The 16455-nt window shown below is 44.8% G+C and overlaps 1 protein-coding gene across 2 annotated transcripts in view; it reads left to right on the forward strand.

Annotated features, from left to right (window-relative positions):
• XNDC1N (XRCC1 N-terminal domain containing 1, N-terminal like) overlaps window positions 1–16455 on the forward strand; it is a 30421-nt gene that overhangs the window by 12426 nt on the left and 1540 nt on the right. For both annotated transcript variants that reach the window (XM_056825110.1, NM_001374488.1), the window contains 4 exon segments: window positions 5345–5430; window positions 6571–6743; window positions 8371–8467; window positions 9039–9157. In XM_056825110.1, coding sequence (XP_056681088.1) covers window positions 5345–5430; window positions 6571–6743; window positions 8371–8467; window positions 9039–9157 — 475 coding nt within the window.

The following is a 16455-nucleotide window of genomic DNA, read 5'->3' on the forward strand; positions in this document are numbered from 1 at the left end:
TGAGTCCCAAATAAATGCATGACCTAAATGTAAAAGTCACATCATTAAAAAAAATAATTAGAGTGAGGCAACTGGATAGCTCAGTGGGTTGAGATCCAGGCCTAGAGATGGGAGGTCCTTGGTTCAAATCTGACCTCAGGCACTTCCTAACTGTGTGACTCTGCACAAGTCACTTAAATACCATTGCCTAATCCTTACCGGGGTGTATGGGGTGCTCAGGGAGGGGTAGTATCTCTGATATGGAGGGCTTGTCGTGCCCTCCTAGGGCAGCTCTCCAGCCTCTGACCCCCACCTGACACCCAGCTCTCACTTGTGGCTCCCAGTAGCTGCTGGCATGTGGCAGCGGCCACACCCCGGGCAACAGCTTCAACAGGCCGGCTAAACCTTGTGAGGGTAGCCATCAGGTCATCGACCCCTGGTGAACCAGGGCTTTGCTCACCCAGCATGTGAAGACTGCTTCGGCGGAACAGGCGGAAGAAACCAATAAGAAGGTTCAATGGCTGAGATGGCAATGCAGCGAAGCACTGTGGAGTGCTTAGGGTGTGTTGGAGCACAAAAAACAACAAGGCCATCCAATGCAGCTGAGGAAGTCTCCAGGTGTAACGACTTTTCGTGCCACTGGACCCAGGCTTCCAACGCCGAGAGAGTGGGACTGTCTCTGTGCATCAACTTTTCCACTTAAATCTCCTTCACGCACAAGTATCTTTGTGCACACTCATCTATCCTAATCCCGTCCACCCTCTTCAAGACCTGCGGCGATGGGGGAGTGGCAATGCAACAGGTGGAGGTGACCACTGGCAGTTGTAGTCACGATCCTGAACGTAGGCGGCCCACAGACCAGTGGTCTCTCGGCCCTGTAGGGCAGCAGGGACGTTCGGCAGCATCCTGGGTGACTGAGCAGCCCTCTCTAGTATAGCACTGCTCACCCTAATCAAGGGAGGGGACTAGAAAAGGTGTCCCAAACATTACCTGCCCTATAAACACCCGGTCAGCACACTGTGGCTGGTGGGTCATCCCTTTAAGCAATCAAAATCAAAGAAAAAATACAAAGAAACTCCTACTAGGAGCATGGAACATCAGAACATTACTTGATAGAGAGAATACCCCAAGACTTGAGAGAAGAACAGCTCTAATCGGTAAAGAACTGGCACGATATAACATCAACATCGCAGCCTTAAGCGAAACACGCTTACTAGAAGAAGGATCACTCAGCGAACCCACCACTGGATACACCTTCTTCTGGAAAGGTAGAGCCTCAAATGAAGACAGAATCCACAGTGTTGGCCTGGCTATCAAGACCAGTTTGCTCAAACAGCTGCCAGACTTGCCTGTGGGCATCAGCGAGAGGCTCATGAAGATCAGTTTGCCTCTCAGCAAAGACCCGTATGCCACAATCATCAGCGCATATGCCTCAACACTGACCAGCACAGAGGAGACCATCAAGCAGTTCTACTCTGACCTGAGTGCCGTCCTGCACTCAGTGCCCACAAATGACAAGCTGGTACTACTGGGAGACTTCAACGCCCATGTTGGCCAGGACCATGAAAGATGGAAAGGAGTGCTCAGCAAACATGGCATGGGCAAAATGAACAACAATGGCCTACTGCTACTCAGCAAATGCTCAGAGTTCGAACTCACCATCACGAACACTGTGTTCAGAATGGCGAACAAATATAAAACAATGTGGATGCACCCACGATCAAAACAGTGGCATCTCATTGACTACATCATTGTACGCCAGCGAGACATCCAGGATGTAAAGATCACCAGAGACATGAGAGGAGCTGAATGCTGGACAGACCATCGATTGGTTAGAGCAACTCTTCAAATGCGCATTGAGCCTTGCCATTCAAAACGCGCCTAGACAGTTCGCGTATTTTACAATGTGAGTTGTCTTAGAGATCCATCATATTTGCAAACATTCCAGTCCTGCCTGGACGACAAGCTGTCTGCCAAGGGACCACTCACTGGAAGCTCAACCGAGAAATAGAACCAGTTCAGAGACGCAGTGAAGGAAACATCAAAGGCAGTCCTAGGCCCCAAACAATGCAACCAACAGGACTGGTTTGACGAGAACAACACTGCTATTGAAGACCTCTTGAGCAAAAAGAACAAAGCTTTTATGGAGTGGCAAAATAACCCAAACTCTGCTCCTAAAAAGGACAGATTCAAATCTCTCCAAGCCACAGCGCAGCGTGAGATCAGGAAGATGCAAGACCGATGGTGGGGGAAAAAAAGACAGAAGAAATCCAGCGTTTTGCTGATACGAAAAACTACAAACAATTTTTCAGTGCCCTCAAGACTGTCTATGGGCCATCAAAACCCACCACCACTCCCTTGCTATCCTCTGACGGTGACACTCTCATAAAAGATAAAAAAGGCATCAGCAACAGGTGGAAAAAACACTTCAGTCAGCTTCTCAACCGACCCTCTTCAGTCGACCAAAGCACCCTTGACCAGATCCCCCAAAACCGCACCATTGAACAACTTGATGTCCCTTCTTCAATAGAGGAAGTCCAAAAAGCCATTAAACAAATGAGTGCAGGCAAGGTACCCGGTAAAGATGGGATCCCAACCGAGGTGTACAAGGGCTTAAATGGAAAGGTGCTCCAGGCATTCCACATAGTGCTGACCAACATATGGGAAGAGGAAGACATGCCCCCAGAACTCAGAGATGCCTCCATCGTAGCCCTCTACAAGAACAAAGGCACACAAACAGCCTGTGACAACTACAGAGGCATCTCACTACTCTCCACTGCTGGAAAGATCCTCGCCTGTGTTATACTCAACAGACTCCTGTCATCTGTTTCAGAGCAGAACCTGCCTGAATCACAATGTGGCTTCCGACCAGATCGCAGCACCATCAACATGGTCTTCACGGTGAGGCAAATGCAGGAAAAATGCCTTGAGCAGAACCTGAGTCTCTGCATTGTCTTCATAGACCTGACAAAGGTGTTCGACACAATGAACAGGGACACATTGTGGGTGATCCTCAGCAAGTTCGGTTGCCCAGCAAAATTCGTCAAACTGATCCAGCTCTTTCATGTTGACATGACAGGGGAAGTCCTATCTGGTGGAAAGACTTCTGATCGCTTCAACATCTCCAGTGGCGTGAAACAAGGCTGTGTCCTCGCTCCGGTACTTTTCAACCTATACTTCACCCAAGTATTACGACATGCTGTGATGGATCTAGACCTGGGCGTCTACATCAAATACCGACTGGATGGCTCACTATTGACCTTCACCACCTTACTGCAAAAACAAAGACAACAGAGAGACTCATCCTGGAAGCTCTCTTTGCAGATGACTGTGCTCTCATGGCCCACCAAGAAAATCATCTCCAAACCATTGTGGACAGGTTCTCCACCGCAACAAAACTGTTTGGCCTGACTATCAGCCTCAGCAAAGCACAGGTGCTGTTCCAACCTGCACCAGGGAGGCCAACTAACCAGCCATGCATTACAATCGATGACACACAGCTTTCTAACGTCAACACTTTCAAGTACCTGGGCAGCACCATCGCCAACGATGGGTCCCTAGACCATGAGATCAATGCCAGGATCCAAAAGGCCAGCCAGGCACTCGGGCGGCTGTGCTGCAAAGTCCTCCAACACAGCGGTGTAAGCACTGCGATGAAGCTTAAAGCGTATAAAGCAGTGGTCCTCAGCTCTCTCCTGTACGGTTGCAAGACATGGACACTGTACCGGAAGCACATGAAGCAGTTGGAGCAATTCCACCAATGCTCCCTCCAGTCAATCATGAGGATCCGATGGCAGGTCCGAATCACCAACCAAGAAGTCCTCGACAGAGCCAACTCCACCAGCATCGAAGTCATGGTCCTCAAAACCCAGCTATGATTGTCCGGACACGTCATCCGCATGGACCCACAGCAAATACCAAGACAGGTATTCTATGGTGAACTGTCAACTGGACTCAGGAAACAAGGTTGACCAAAGAAAAGATTCAAGGATCAGCTAAAGTCAAACTTGAAGTAGGCTGGTATTACACCAAAGCAACTAGAACTCGCTGCCTCTGTCAGAAGCAGCTGGCGAACCCATATTAACCATGCCGCCGCCACCTTTGAAGATGAACGACGTCGACGTCTTGCCGCTGTGTGTGAACGCCAACACCAGGCCACAACCGCACGTCCCATGCCCCATGTACCACAAACTTTGGGCCTCAGTCTTTGGACTTCAAAGCCACATGAGGGTACATCAATAGATGATAATGCACAAAGACAATAGTCATTCTCGGTCACTGAGAGACTACCACTAATCCTTACTGCTCTTCTGCCTTATAACCAATACACAATATTGACTCTAAGACAGAAGGTAAGGGTTTATTTAAAAAAACAACAATTGGAAGAGAATGAAATAAAGCAATGGCTAGGGAATAATTCTTAACAAAGGGTCGAAGTGATCATAGACAATAAAAGCATCAACTTTAATTTCATTAATTTAAGGAACTGGAGTTAAGAGAAGTAGTTGAGAAAAAATATTTGTAGCAAATATCTCTGATTAAATAAGAAAATTGTAAATTATTAAAATAACTGGTTTCATCTTAAACTCATCAGATTAACCAAGATAACCAATACTGGAGTGCCTGTGGAAAGAGACGCACACTAATGCACTGTTAGTGGAACTATGATTTGGTCCAGCTGTTCAAAATAATTGGGAATTATTTCATCACTTTCTGTAATAGCAAATAACTAGACAGAAAGTGGGTACCCAATGATTGGAGAATGGCTAAGTGAATTAATGGAGTATGAATATAATGTAATGTCACTGTATTACAAGAAATGATGACATGGAAGACCCATAGAAACTTGGAAAGACTTGTGAACTGATGTGGAATGAAGTTAGCAGAAGCAGGAGTGCATTAGTGTAAAAGAAAGCAGTGGTGAAGCACCTGACTTTAGAACCCTCCGGCAACCTGCCTCCTCACCCTAACCCTCATGGAGCTCATATTTTCAGGCATAGCTAATGGGCCAATTTGTTTTGCTTGACTACTTTGGCATGGGAGAAGATTTAGGAGGGGAGAACAGGATCACTGTGAAATGATGACATGTAAAAAGACTTGTTTTCAGGCAAGGTGACGACTGCTAGGCTGGGTTTTAAAGGAAGGAAAAGATTTCAGTCGGCAGAAATGAGTAGGTTCTAGTCCAGGCTCATAAAAATAATATAGCAATCTTAAGTTGGCTATAAATGTAGATGCTTATAAATGCAATCACAGATTCGGATGAAAAGATACTTCCAAAATCAGGAGAGGACTGGTGAGCTGAGGTTTTGCCAGTGGGGCCCCCTGGTGGTAATCATGTGTATTTCATGTTTCAATTTCATTCAAGGTGGAGCCCTCTGGCCGAGAATCTCAAGCCTGCCCTTGGCTTGACAGCCCTGCCATCAGGAGGACATTCTTCCCAGATCCACAGCCGTATGTAGCTCCAGGGGAAAGGGCGAATGCACTGAGGAAAGATTCCTACACTGTGATGTCTCCAGTGGAGTTTGCTATTCCTGGGAGTCTCTTACCCTTTATTTCATTAGAGAAAGAGAGGTCTTAGCTTCTAAATTGTCCTGAGGAAAGGTATCTGAAGAGCAGGCCTGGGGCCTGTTCCCATTCCTTTTTCCCCTTCTCTAACCTCCTGCGTTCCTCCTAACCCTAAAGTTGACCTAGTCCTTTTTCCTAACAGTGATGAGGGAGATGAGGGCCTTGCTTGGGATCTGTACTGTGGGGCAGGCTTTTTTGCTGCCACCTCACCCTCCTGATACCCTAACATCTCTGTAGAAGGACAGACCCATCCCAGATCCAGTCCTTCCCTGTTCTCAGTCTGATAGAGGCCCTCAAAAGTACTATTTCATCTAATGAAAATGCCTGGTCCCATCCTTTCATGGTCCCTCAATTTGACATAGATGTAAACTATTGCCTGCTCCCCCATCTGAAATAGACTCAACTTTCATCAGTCTGACACAGATATCTCTTTTTTTTTTTAACCCTTACCTTTTGTCTTGGAGTCAATACTGTGTATTGGCTCCAAGGCAGAAGAGTGGTAAGGGCTAGGCAATGGGGGTCAAGTGACTTGCCCAGTGTCACACAGCTGGGAAGTGGCTGAAGCCAGATTTGAACCTAGGACTGACACAGATATCTTACATACAGAGACAGAAGGGACTTCAGGGCTCATCTGGGCCAAACGCATTTTACAAATGAGAAAACAGGCCCAAGAAGGTGTTTTTTTTTTCCCCCAAGGTCATACAAGTAGTAATTATCACAGTAGCTGATTCTTGACCATTTTGCTATGTGTTTGATATTGGTGACATTCCATGCCAGGATCTGTGTGTCTGTACCAGAGAGAGAATTCTTGGGAGGGAAATCTGCATGGTTACCCTCCAAAGCCCCTTGGGAGGGGAAGGCCCAGAACTTAGACTAGAAGCTTCTAAAAACAGATCAGATTATTTACTCTGCCTGGTGTTTTTCCCAGTCCAGTGAACAATATGTAGTTCTGGTAACCATAGAAAGGGCATTTGGTCTTATGCTTATAACTGAGCGCACTGTCAGGTTCTGTCTCTGTCCATTCAGGAGCATGGAGCAGGTGACTGAGCTCAGGGGCCGCCTACAGCAATTACAGCCTGGGGCTTTAGGACGATCAGCTCACATGGTGCTTTCTGCTGCCAGCCGGGCCCTTCCATCTACCTCAAAGAGCCGTGGATGCCGCCAAAGAGAAGCATCCCCCAACCCTACAGCCAGCTCAGGTTAGACTACTCTTTGAATATTGTACCCTTGGTTCCCAACCCCCTACTCCTCTTGGCATTTGTTGTCTTTATACAACACATGTGTCTTCCTGCTCCCCAATGCCTAGGGCAGGCCTGTAAACAAGGCTTCAGGTGGAAAAAATAAAGACTAGGAAGTGGAATGGTCTATGTTTGTTTTCACTGAATAAAGGATAAAAAGAAATGAATTAATATTCCTCAGGAAGAAATGAGGCAAGGAAATCATTTATGCTTTTTTTTTCAAATGAAAAGGAACAATTTATAATTTTGGAGGGAGAAATAAGGAAAGGGATGTTATTAGATGCATGCTTCATGCCCCTATAGCCTCACTGAGTACCCTGTGTTCACCCCATGATCTTATTGTGGGTGTTTGTGGTGTCCTGCCTCCCATCCAATCCCCCTTAGGAAAATAATACTAATGGTGAGTGAGCCGTTGAGTACCCTTGGCCTTGAGTAATAACAAATGTCTTTTTAGAGCAGTTTATAGTTTGTTTCTATAGCATATATAGTCCTGCCTGTTCCTCACAATAACCCAATCAGTTAGATACTCTAGGTATAATTATTAGCTCAATTTTACAGATGAGGAAAAGGAACCTAGGTGGCACCGTGGATAAAGTACTGAACTTGAAGCCAAGAAAGACTCTGAATTTAAATTTGTCCTCAGACATTTACTAGTTGTGTGATCCTGGGCAAGTCACTTAACCTTCTTTGTCTCAGTTTCCTCATCTAAAGGATGTCTAGCTTCTTTTACTGTAGCTCTGAGCTCACAAAACAATCCCCTATATACTGAGCAGAGGCTTTACTTTCTTTATCTGTAAAAAGGAATTAATAAAAGATTTGGTTGTAGAAATCAGATCACATCCATTAAATCATTTGATCTTTCTAGGGAGGTGGGGCAGGTCTTATTATTCCCACTTTACAGATGACAAAACTAAGGTTCCCCAAAGCCAAATAATTTTCTCAAGAAGTGGAATATCTGGGGGCAGCTGGTTAGCTCAGTGGATTGAGAGCCAGGCCTAGAGATGGGAGGTCCTAGGTTAAAATCTGGCCTCAGACACTTCCCAGCTGTGTGACCCTGGGCAAGTCACTTGACCCCCATTGTCTAGCCCTTACCACTCTTCTGCCTTGGAACCAATACACAGTATTGACTCCAAGACAGAAGGTAAGGGTTTAAAAAAAAAAAAAGAAGTGCCATATCTGGAATTTGAACACAGAGCTTCCTTCTAGGTTAGTATTCTTTCCACTGTAATTCACTGCCTCCCTAAAGCAATTTGTCAAAAAATGGCCCAAAATGGAATGGAGTGCCTCCAGAGAGTGAGTTTCCAATCACTTGTTAATACTAGTTAGAATTGGGGTGGCATTGAAAAGAACTATTATATAGATGGCATTCCCTCTTTAGGGAAGGTTGTACTGTATTTTTGGAACAGATCTATGATTTCATTGATTGTCCTAGATCCAGTTTGAAGACCTATGATTGTATAAAGAGGACTCTGATGTACTAGTATCCATCTCTGAGAGCCTATGATTCTAAACGTAAATGTTATACAGATATGGGATGTTGTCATTAGTGATGATGATGATGATGGTGACTATAATCTTGGGCTGACAGATGTCCCTGAGGCCAAGGATCAGGGGTCATGGGAGCAGAACTCAAAGAATGAATCAAGTAGGACAAAGAGACAGAAACTACAAAACACAAGAAGAAGGTAACTGAGAAACCCCAAAGCACTTCCCTCAGCTATCTCAACACTGCCCTCCTCAGCCACCAACTTGTCCTCTTCCAAAGTCATTTCCCTGCCTACATGACCCTCTCCCTAATGTCCTTCCAATGACCGTTTGCTTAGAGACAGGCATATCTTGGGGTCTCTGGGCTACCAGCCACTGCTGCGATTGCTGAGGTGAATGGGCAACAACAGCATCCAAGCAGCTAGGGCAGTTCCTATTCTTTTGCTTCTGGAAGCCTCAGGTCAGTGGAGGGCTGTATAGCCCTGCCCAGCCAGTGAAATCTCTAGCAAACCCCTGAGGGATGTTTCCACAGAGCAGCAGATGATCAGCACATACCTACTGACAACTCTAGTATTGCCAAAGTGTGCCCAATTAAAGGGCCTTTCTATGGAAGGTGGGAAACTGCCTGGAGGAGGCAGATTTATAGAAAGACTTTGGCCATGAATGGATGGTGAGTCTTGAGAGCAGCTATTATCCCATCAGAGCTTTGGCTGTCCCATTGCAGTCTTTGCAGCTAGTAATGCTGCCACCCTGCGTTGTTTTGTCCTATAGGTCTCCAGCCTCCTTGCGTCCACGGCAACACAGGAAGGTGAAGCCAGCACGACAGCCCCCCCAGCCACAGACCAGTAGTGACCATGGTCAGGAGAGTGGCCAGTGCCCCATCTGTGCAGGTGAGGGAAGCATCACAATAACACTGCCACTTCCTCTTACACAGAGGAACTCTGTACTGTCCCAGGCCAGAATCACACAGCCAACCTGGCTGACTCACTGTTGCCATGGCTCTCTTGGAGTTTGGTGAAACAGTGATGGTCTGGTTCCTCTTTTCCTTCTTCTTCCTCCCTCCCACTCCTCCCCTCTACTTCTCACCCCCACCCTGTCTTGTCTCCCCCTTATTGGGTTCTCCATTAGCCTAATCCAGTTATGACAGTGTAGGAGAGGGATCCTAGAAGGGTCATTATTGTTGGATAAATTAATTAAAATGCATTTTTATTTTTTACAAGTGTTTTCAAGTACCTTCTATGTGTCATACTGTGCTCGACATTAGAGATACAAATGTGAAAGTGTTGGGGGGTAATAGATGGTTGGGAGGACATGTGACTCTTCTTCTAAAGTCCAGCCACCATTTCTGTGTTCCATAATGGAGCAATGATGTTGAAGTCCAAAGACCTGAGTCCAAATCCTAACTCTGAATTTCTTAGCCATGAGAGTGACTAAATGTCTTCCACTCTTGGAGCCCCATTTCTCATCTTTAAGATGGCACCAATAGCTGCACTATTCTTTCACAGGGTGGATATGCGAAACACATTTAGTAAACCTCAAAGCACTAAAGAAATAGTTTGGATTTGTTTTTTCATTTATTCAACAACCATTTTTTACATATCTACTGTTTACAAGGAACTGCATAGAGAACTGGAGGGATACAAAGATAGTGGGCAAAACTGCCTTCAAGAAGCTTTCCATTTAGTAAAGGAAGCTCACACATGGGCCCATAGAAAGGTAACATAGTAAGTGAATGAGAAGTGGAGAGACTGCTTAGAAGCCTGACTAGGAGGAAGAAGAGGAGGATGAGAAGTCACTTCGCATTGTGTCTCCCATGTTAGAAACTGAGGTTTCTTAGACTTGCATCATTTCCTCATCTCACAGGTCCAGTCAGTTACCAAGTATGCTGATGGTACCTTCAGTGCATACCTTCTCTCTCTCTTTTCTCTTTAGCCATCCTAATGCAGATCTTCACTTCCCTCTCTCTAGACTATTGTCACAACCTCCCAGCGTGTCTCCCCACCTCCACCGTCCCTATGTCCAGTCATATTTCCTTAGGATATACCATGTCATTCCTCTGCTTCGAAGTCTTTCATGGTTCCCTGTGGCTTACGGAATAAAGGCCATCTGGCATTTGGACCCTCCATCCTCGCCTCTAAAGCCTCATGTCAGATTATTCTTCCCTTTGCACCCCCCAGACTGGACTTACTCTGGGTCCTGTCTCCAGGTCTTTGTCAACACTTCCTCAAGTCTAGGTTGCCCATGCAGCAGAGGCGTACAGAGTTAATTGAAATCCAATTGGTATGACTATTTAAAACATAATTTAGATAGGTTGGAAGTAGGGTGGACAGAATAGCATTTGCATATTTTAAATTTTTACTCATGTGAGGAGATCTAGGACCTAGAGGGGTGGCACCAGGTGAAGAGTATATCTCAGCAGAGACAGAAACAGAAGCAATCTTGTTATAAGAGTATTCTAGGTTGACTTGGCTTGAAAGAGAAAATTAGATGGGCAGCTAGGTGGCTCGGTAGATAAAGAGAGTTAAGCCTGGAGACAGGAAATCCTGGGTTCAAATTTGGCGTCAGACATTTCCTACTATCTGACCATGGGCAAGTCACTTAACTCCAATTGCCTAGTCATTACCACTCTTCTCCCTTGAAACTGATACCTAGTATCAATTCTAGAACAGAAAATAAAGGTTATTAAGAGAGAATGGATAGTTTAAGAGACAGATCACACGTCCTGCATGGAGGCAGGATAGAACTAAGACAGGGGGCTTCGATCATCAGTAAATCAGTTGGAACACTTTGTCGAAAGCAGAGTAGCTCAGGATTTCTTTACTTAATGGATTCTCACCAGCATGGAAGAAGTAGCTGCTGAGGTGGAAGTCATTGGCATCTTGGCAAGAAATGACCACTCCATTTTAAGTTTGGGATAGAAGAGAAGAAAACTAGGCAGAGTCTAATAGACACCATAGATTTTTTTTTAACCCTTACCCCATCTTAGAATCAATACTGTGTATTGGTTCCAAGGCAGAAGAGTGGTATGGGCTAGGCAGTGGGGGTTGGGTGATTTGCCCAGGGTCACACAGCTAGGAAGTGTCTGAGGCCAGATTTGAACCCAGGACCTCCCATCTCAAGGCCTGGCTTTCAATCCACTGAGCCACCTCACTTCTCTCACCATAGATTTTTGAAGAGTAGCTATCCAAGGGGTCAGAAAAGGGATTGGCAGGATTGCATGCTCTGTTAAGTGAACCAACATCTATTAAGTAACAGGCATTGTGCAGAGCACAGCAAATACAAAGAAAGACAAAAATAGTCCTGGTGCATAAGGACTGTGTGTGTTTTAATGGGAGAGACAATATGAAAATAACTAAGAACATCATAATGATAGCTAGCATTTCTGTAATACTTACTATATGCCCAGCATGGTGGTAGGTTCTTTACACATATTATCTCATGTTTATTCTCACAACAATCCTGAGTGGTACAAAACATATAGAGACTAAGTGAAAGGCAGCCTGAGAAGAGAAGGCTCTAGAAGCTGGGGAGGCCTAGGAATTAGAATTCTACAGAGGTAATTAACCCATAAAGGGTAGGTAGGAGTGTTCAAGAATGAAATACTTGAAGTATACAGAAAAATATTTCTGAGGAGGAGGAAAAGGATGAGTTGGCTAAAGAGAGTGATATGGATGCACAGAAAACTCCTCATCCAGCTCAGATTTTTTAAAAGAATACTGGAAATAGAACCAACGCCAATAAGAAACGTGACTCAGTCCTGTATGAGCAGCATTCGAGGTGCTTTAGTTCTAAGTGCTTCAAACCCAGTAAGGAAAGCTTAGGACAGCAGGAGGGTTTAGTTGTTAGGATATTTTATGACATTTTGGAAAAGGAGTTTCAGAAACAGAATTGAGCTCTGGTGTTGGGTGGCTGAAATGGTGAATGACTATAGCCAAGCAAGTGGTTTTCTAACTCTGTTTGTTTGATCTGATTTACCCTTCCCTTCCAAAAAGAATGATCTTTGGACAACAGAGGATAAGAACATGTGTGACAAATAGGGAGTGGTAGATAGGTAGCCAAGATAAATAAGGAGATAAGAAGAAAACTCTGATCACCCTTGATGAATTTATGCCATCTGTTCCAGGTGAACTGTGTCCCAGTAGTAAAAGAGAAAGCAAATAGTATTGTTTATTGAACCCCTACCAGTAATCTTTGAAGGATCAAAGAGAACAGGAGAAGCAAGTGTAGAAGTAGAGGAGAACTGACATCCTGAGTCTCAAAAGCTGAAAGTCAAATCTACAAACAATACCTGGGTGAGCTTGACTTCAGTTCCTTACAGAGTTCTAAAAGACATTAAGTTGATGGGTTGTAAACATCTAGGAAAGTGATACCTAACATCCAGCATGACTTCAAGGACACACACCATGCCATGGGCCTTTCATTTCCATTTTTCTAGCATTCATTAATTATTTTATTTTATTTTATTTTTTTGGTTACAATACTCACTTTATTTCCCTCCCTCCCCTCCACCCCCCCTTCCCACAGCCAACATGCAATTTCATTGGGTATTACTTGTGTCCTTGATCAGAACCTATTTCCATGTTGTTGTTTGCACTAGGATGTTCATTTAGAGGGGGCAGCTGGGTGGCTCAGTGGATTGAGAGTCAGGCCTAGAGACGGGAGGTCCTAGGTTCAAACCTGGCCTCAGACACTTCCCAGCTGTGTGACCCTGGGCAAGTCACTTGACCCCCCATTGCCTAGCCCTTAACACTCTTCTGCTTTGGAGCCAATACACAGTATTGACTCCATAGAAGGTAAGGGTTTTCGGGATTTTTTTGTTTTTGTTTTTAAAAAGGATGTTCATTTAGAGTCTACATCCCCAACCATATCCCTTCGACCCATGTATTCAAACAGTTGTTTTCCTTCAGTGTTTTTACTCCCACAGTTTTTCCTCTGAATGTGAATAGTGTTCTTTCTCATAGATCCCTCTGGGTTGTTCAGGGTCGCTACACTGCCGCTAACGGAGAAGTCCATTACATTCGATTGAACCACAGTGTATCAGACTCTGTGTACAGTGTTTTGGTTCTGCTCCTTTCGCTCTGCATCACTTCCTGGAGGTTGTTCCAGTCTCCATGGAATTCCTCCACTTTATTATTCCTTTTAGCACAATAGTATTCCATCACCAACAGATACCACAATTGGTTCAGCCATTCCCCAATTGAAGGGCATCCCCTCATTTTCCAATTTTTGGCCACCACTAAGAGTGCAGCTATGAATGTTCTTGTACAAGTCTTTTTCCTTATTATCTCTTTGGGGTACAGACCCAGCAGTGCTATAGCTGGATCAAAGGGCAGACATTCTTTTATCACTCTTTGGGCATAGTTCCAAATTGCCCTCCAGAATGGTTGGACCAATTCACAACTCCATCAGCAATGAATTAATGTCCCTACTTTGCCACATCCCCTCCAGCATTCATTACTTTCCTTTGCTGTCATGTTAGCCAATCTGCTAGGTGTGAGGTGATACCTCAGAGTTGTTTTGATTTGCATTTCTCTGATCATAAGAGATTTAAAACATTTTTTCATTTGCTTGTTAATGGTTTTGATTTCTTTGAAAATTGTCTGTTCATGTTCCTTGCCCATTTATCAATTGGAGAATGGCTAGCATTCATTATGAACTACGCACTGGGGTTACCAAAACAAAAACAGTCTCCGCCCTCAAGGAGCTCAAATTTTATCTAGAAAATTAATGTGTTCATTTGGGTAAATACAAAATATGTACAAAGTGAATTTGGAGGACAAGATTCTATAGCTAGAGGTGGAGGCAAATCAGGAAAGGCCTTACAGAGGGGGTGGGGCACTTGAAATGAGCCTGGAAAGAAGATGAAGGTTCCAAAAGTCTGAGGAGAGAGAATTTCAGGCCTGGAAATCATCCAAACAAAAGCCCAGGGTGGGGAGGGGGAGTGAGAGGTACAGAAAAGAGTGAGTCAATTTGACCAAGCCATAGAATCCTTGAAGAGAAAAATAGATCTAGAAATGCACAAAAGAATAATTTTGTTTTGTTTTTAATTCTGGAAGGTCATAGCTTTTTGAGCTGAGCTCTGACAAGATCAGATTTGAGCTGTGCCATGAAAAAAAATTGACACTTTTAACACCAGTTAGGAACCTGTTAAAATAATGTAGAAGAGAGGCAATATGGGCCTGCACTGGAGTGGTTGTGGCACGAGTATGTCCAATGGGGGAGATTGAGAGAGATGCCATGGAGATAGAATCAACAAGATTTAACAACACCAGGAAGACCCTGAGATAGGTCGGGGGAATGTTGTAGGTATAATTTACCTAGATTTCATTGAAGCAGTTAACCGTGTTTCTTACAATTCTTAACTTATTTCAAAGTGCAGTGGTCTAATTGAGGATATAGGACCCTGACCTCTTTCCTGGAGGTCTCCAAGTAGAGGTTCAACAGCTAACTGTTAAGTACATTAAGGTATGTGTTGGACTGTGAGGCCTCAGAGGTCGAGTCTGAAATGTCACTGAAGCTTTCCTTCATCCTTTCAGTTAGTTGTGATCTTCCCCCCTTAAATCTCAAGTACCAGTTTGTACCTCTCTGATGAATTTTACCCCAAACCTACTCCTCTTTAAAATGTCCATATTTCTGTTGGAAAACAAACAAAAAACACTGTTTTAGTTTGTTCAGCCCATACATTCAGCATTATTCTCAACTGGAGTATCCAAATTCAGATCTAGTTTTGCCATTGCTTCCCTACTCCAATCCCTCACCCTGCTCCTGAAGTGATTTTTCTCAAGCATAGATCTGACCAGGTCACTCCTATACTTAATAAACTTAAGTGGTTCCCCATTGTCTCTGGCATAAACTATAATCTCTATTTAGCTTTTAAAGTTCTTCACAATATGGCCCCAGGCTATCTTTCTGGCTTCCTGACACATGCCTCTCCTTCCCACTCTCTACTGTCCACCCGAAGTAGCATTCTCTCTGATCTTTGCTCCAGGCCTTTGCACACCTGCCACTCCCTCTTCACTTCTGCTTTACATTCTGCCCAAGTGCATGTTCCCCATGTTATGCATGGACCTAGTGTCTCCCCTGTCCAGAGGGCCTTTGAGGGAAGGGCTTGTTTTGCTTTTTGTGTCTATATTCACAGCACTTAGGCCAGTGCCTGGCATGTAGTTGCTGATTGCCTGTATGCAGATTCCTCTTTATGAATTTTACTCTCCGAGGGTCAGAACTAGGTCTTCTCTAAACTATTGTTCCCGGCCCTCCAGCAGATGGCTCTGTTTGTTGACTGATCAGGGAATGCTTCACTGAGGAGATGTGGCATCATAGTGTGTGTTTGCTTTAGATATGGTACCTGCTAGCTATGGGGTCTTGAACGAATCCCTTAAGCTCCCTAAGCCTGTGTCTTCATCAATAAAAAAGGAATTATATAGCTTCTCTCACAAGACGGTTCTGAGGCTCAAACGAGATAAATTATGTAAAATGTTCCACAAACCTTGAAGGGCTGTTTAAGATTGGGCTGTTATCATGATGGCATAAATGGCATTTGAGCTAGGCGTGAAGGGTGGGGGTACAGTTTCACTAGGCAGAGATGAAGAGGAGGACAAGATAGTTGTGTGTGCTTGCTTTGTGGTCACGGCCCCTTACTGAATGATATATAGGGGAAACACGGTCCCCGCCTCCAAGGAATTGCTCAAGAGGCAAGCCCAGCAGAGGTGCAGCAAATGGCTGTAATCCATCCAGACCAGTTGGGGAGGGTGTGATACATAGTCATAGTGCTCAAGTCTCCTAAGAAGGAAAATGTTTCAGTCTGGGCTTAGTGGTGGGAAACTTCCTAGAGGAGAGAGGATTTCAGGCACCGTGAGGATGGGATGTCATGTAACTAATGTGCACTTGCTGTGTGGGAGTGAGGCTCCGTGTTGGCCCAGGTGTTGGGGGAATCCGAAGCAGAAGAATAGGCAGCCCCATCTCTCATTGTGCCTGGGGAGATGACACTGCTGGGTTAGCCAAAGAGCGAGGCCACCTAGGATGGCTTGAGAGTCTCTGACCCAGAGTCCCAGCTTTTTCCAGAAGCAGCTGTTGCCCTTCAAGAGCCTCTTCCTTCCTCCATCCACAGATTTAAGCTTGGTGTAGGCTTCATCCAAAGGTCTCAGGCCAGTTTTGTTCATTCCTCCATCGTTTCCTCTCTCTCTTCTTC

The sequence above is a fragment of the Monodelphis domestica genome, chromosome 4 (genome assembly GCF_027887165.1).
Source record: "Monodelphis domestica isolate mMonDom1 chromosome 4, mMonDom1.pri, whole genome shotgun sequence".
Taxonomy (NCBI): Eukaryota; Metazoa; Chordata; class Mammalia; order Didelphimorphia; family Didelphidae; genus Monodelphis; species Monodelphis domestica.